Here is a 4469-nt window from a genome sequence, read left to right on the forward strand (position 1 = left end):
GACGCCGTGTTTTTAATACACTCTCTGCTAGAGGTATGAGTAGCGCCATCTATTAGAAATAGTTAGTAGCGGTGGTAATTATCATTACAGAAACCGCGTATAAGAAAACCGCTGTAATTACTTGTTATCTTTTTTAATAATAATAAAGGCCTCTCACAACTCTCAGATTTTCTATGCTTAGCAATGGTTGAAGGAAATAAAGAAAAAAAAGGTTTGTTTAATAATTCTTTATTGATAAATATAACAAACGTATTAGTACAAACATTACAACGAATCTTTATAACATAAGTGTTAGTATAAAATGCTAATGTTTATCTGTGTCGTCTCTAGAGGACTACTTTTACTAAAAGACAGATAATAAAAGTACGTTGCTGTTGTGGCGGATGCGCCAGACTATTTTATAAATATATATAATTATCCTAATAACATTCGTGTTTATGTAACATTATTTTCTATACACTATGTATAAAAATATATTAATAATATACGTGACAGTATAAAATGATAATGCTTATCTACAACGACTAACTAAAGAACCTAAATCTAATATACAAGTACAACTTGTATAGTAAACATACAAATACGTTAAAAGTAACATTATTTTCTATACACTATGTATAAAAAAATATAACAAAAGTCTATATAATGTGTGTTAGTACAAATAAAATATAAAAACATGATTTTCTACATAACCTGTATAAGATTTAAACCCTACATATTTTAATGATAAAACAATTAGAACTTAACTGAAATCTAATATAGGTTTATATAAGTACATCCTGTATAGTAAACATACAAATACGTTAAAAGTAACATTATTTTCTATATACCCTGTATAAAAATATATTAATAATAGGTATACGTGATAGTATAAATTAGGGTACAATTATTATAACTACAAAAACACTACATATACAAAACTATTATAATTAAAAGTATGAACTAAATACAGTTTTTCTCAATGTCTAGCTTTTTTAAACCCGAACGGTAATGAACCACCTTCCTCGTCGAATTTCCGTTTAGTTGAAAGCGGCCTTATAGAGCTTTGTCTGTTGTGTGGTCATAACTTTATGCTCCCCAGTTCTCCGTATCTGTTTGTATATTATTGGGACAGGTTCGGGCTCTTCTGTTAAAGCCATAGATTTTATGGTTTCAAAATTGATGTTTTGAGAGGCGTTGTAGTTTAGGGAGAGGCCTTTAACCTTACACGTTATGAAATATTCCCCGGTTTTAGGAGAATATACCTTATACGCATAGTTCTTAGGACCTCCCGACACAAACTCATCAATGTAACTACCCTCACCATATCCTTCTAATTCATCCGTCATTTCACCAAGGAAATTTCCAAGTGGGATATCTTCTTCTTGTCCTGCCTTCGATAGGTAAATAACGCTATCCGTGTCCGTGTAAATAGCGTTATCACCGACTTTTTCCAGGTAACTATAAAGCTTCAGCCGGGCTTGGGCCGTGGTGTATGCGGCTAAACATACATTTACTGTTGGTAAAACATCGTAGGCTTCATCTCTAAATGACCAGTTTACTAGCAGGGTGTCGTCATACCATTACAAGGCGTAATATAATGAAACCTAAAATCTAAATCACATTGTAACTACTGAATCGACATAAATGTTCTTAATAATGTAACCACTAAATATAGTCTGTACGATATTATTTAAAATGTACGTTACTGTTTAAGACTGAAAATATTTTAGATGTTACATGTAAAACTAGAACTTAAATATACACTTAGCTGTTCTTTTATGTAACCTTGCTTCAAACAGTAGCAGCGTGAGGTGGTCTAGCATCTCTGTACTGTCTGTCGGCGATCCTGTTGGTCAAAACAATAAAAGGGGCCAGATTGAGGACACCATGAATCCTTACAGCCGTAGCTACTGACTAGGCTTAGAAATGGGAGTGAAACAGCATGGGACTCAAGCTACATCCACGCTGTGGCACTTAGATGTAAAAAAAATCGTTCTTACTGGGGACACTCGTCCACAGGACATCTGTATATAAGAGAATGTCTGTACATAAGGCACTACCCGTACCTTGGACACAGTCCGTACCTTGGACACAGTCCGTATTGTTCACAGGCAGTATGGAGTTGACATCTGTTGCAGGGTTAGATAACATGGAAAACAACACTTCTGGTTTATTCACAATAGTTGTCTTTCCCTGGTTTTCCCTCTGACATAACTTGCCCCAAAACGATGTGATGACCGCTTTTCCAAGCTGCCTAAGACCAGGATTTACAGAAACCTTTTCCGGGTTTAGTGTAACGCCCTCCTTTTCCAGGTATTCACGTACGTATTGGTCTTTGGATTCGGGCGTTGTACAGTATGAAGGCTAACCTGACGCCTCCTGTTTAATTTTCAGGAATTTACTAATATATCCGTTGAACAAACCCCCTTCTTTCGTCTCCGGATTATATTGGGTTACCTTATATTTCCAGATTTCCTGAATGTCTAAAATCTTATAACCTTTTTCCAGCGCCTTCACTACTTCATCAATAACCCAAGTACCGTTAATTGTCCTTTCTTCATCGCTATGACTACACTCTTTAGCCCCGACTTTACCGCACGTGTAACACAACACGAACATGAGTTTATCGTTCAGTTTTACCGGTAATACGGGGTGAATCAACTGTTGAGGCGGTAGAATTCTGCATTTAATCAGTCCGTCTGTCTCGCGTAAATTAAGTTTAGAACACTTTTCACTACCGACGATAACTTCCGGATGTCCTACGGGGTACTTTCCGTACTTGTTCACCCACGGGTAAAGCGAGCAAACGTCGACGTATTTGATTTGTTCTCCGTCCCGGCACTTGTAGTACGTTTTCATATTTTCCGTGCGACCCCCGTAAAAAGCGTCGCGTGGATTTAGCGGTAAGTTTACGAGTCAAGGATGGTCTTCGGTATATTGGTTGATTTCATCGTTCATATCACGGCGGAAATCGCACTCCCACATCTCGATAACCTCGTAGCCTTGGTCCATTAAATGCTGGGTTTTAGTAACTGTATTTTCGTACCGGGAATCCAATGTTTGTGTAGGATCGTCTTTGAGCGGTACCTGTCTCTCGTACTTGTAACATCTAGGGCACCCGTGGTAATAACAGCCGTGAAACTCAAACACTTGTTTTGTTTTTTCACAGAACCCGTCTACTTTACATCCCGCAACAATACTTTCTTGCTGCTTTGCAGCATGTACAATTTCAACACCTCTTTCTTTTTCCTCCCACAATTACCACTGGAGAGCGATCTTGCTTTGATTGTCGCATAACCTGTACCCGTTTTTCGGAATGATACCTATAGTTTCGGGCTGGAGAAAATTGCGGCGGAAAATCTTGTTGCATGTGCTAGGTAGTGTTGAGGCTTCTGTAAACGGGCATACGTTCCCCTCGTCTATCATTAACTTTCTGAATTTCAGAGAAGCTTGCGTGAGAATGTCGACATCAGATACGCAATATTCAACAAGCTCTTTCTCGAAATCGAACATGTAGCTCTCCGCTACACGTTCCTCGTACCATTTAATGAACTTTTCCCTATCTTCAACCTTCATATTGTCGGGATCATAATACTCAATAGGAGGCATTGGTCCCACATATTTTTGATGTCCCACGGTATTGAATAAGTGGGGAAAATAACCTTTCTTCAGCTCTGTCAATCCGAATGCTTTAGGTAGTTTGGATAGCGCCATAGGGAAATAATTGAGGGAGTCCAGGAATTTGACGTTACCTACAGACATGAGAACTAACTTGGTATAAGTTCAGGTGTTAGATCTGTTTGTTGGAGAATGTAATCTAGGGTAAATTGATGGTCAAACCCTCCGCCGTTGTGCGCTATCACTGTAACATGCTTGAACTGCTTTCTCAATTCTAGAATGTCTCTTAATAATACCGATATTACATTGTCTTTTATCACTTTTTGGCGAACACCACACTTTTGACATATATTAATGTTTTTGTCAATACACATGTCACATAATTTTCTATATACACAGAGATTAGGTTCATGAAGTAAACTACCATCTTCCAACTTCTTTTCCTGCCTTGTTTCCAAGTCGTAAAAAATAAACAATGTGTTTTTAATGCTGGGACACCCTGTATCCTGCTGCATGTAACAATGGTGCGGTTGCGGCTGGTGTTTCTAGCAAACGCTACAATACTTTTCACCGCAAGTATGCAATCTATCTGCTTTTACGACGATGAGGCACGTTGGGCATTTCCTAAAACTTTTACATACCGAACCTTTGCCAGCCGATCCAAGTTTCTTATGGTTCTCGAAACATCGGGGTCCTCTGAATAAACGTAAACACTTGGGACATTTCATTTTCACATTGTCTATTGGGCAGGCTGGAGATTGTTGACACCCCGCGCATGTACCACCACACCTATGTTTGTTTATTATTGTAAGGAACGTTACACTCTTCGCAATAGTAGTTACAACAAAACGCCGCTGTCAATGATGTTA

The 4469-nt window shown here is 38.1% G+C and overlaps 1 protein-coding gene across 1 annotated transcript; it reads right to left on the bottom strand.

Annotated features, from left to right (window-relative positions):
- Positions 1–1019: 1019 nt before the first annotated feature.
- LOC115887022 lies at positions 1020–2841 on the bottom strand. Its single transcript, XM_030906346.1, has 3 exons — positions 2385–2841; positions 2067–2315; positions 1020–1480 (listed from the first exon to the last, which is right to left on the bottom strand). The coding sequence occupies exons 1-3, from the start codon at positions 2839–2841 to the stop codon at positions 1020–1022; spliced, it is 1167 nt and encodes a 388-aa protein (XP_030762206.1).
- Positions 2842–4469: the final 1628 nt, after the last annotated feature.

Source organism: Sitophilus oryzae, unplaced genomic scaffold (assembly GCF_002938485.1).
Source record: "Sitophilus oryzae breed Bouriz unplaced genomic scaffold, Soryzae_2.0 scaffold_551_pilon_pilon, whole genome shotgun sequence".
NCBI classification, from domain to species: Eukaryota; Metazoa; Arthropoda; class Insecta; order Coleoptera; family Curculionidae; genus Sitophilus; species Sitophilus oryzae.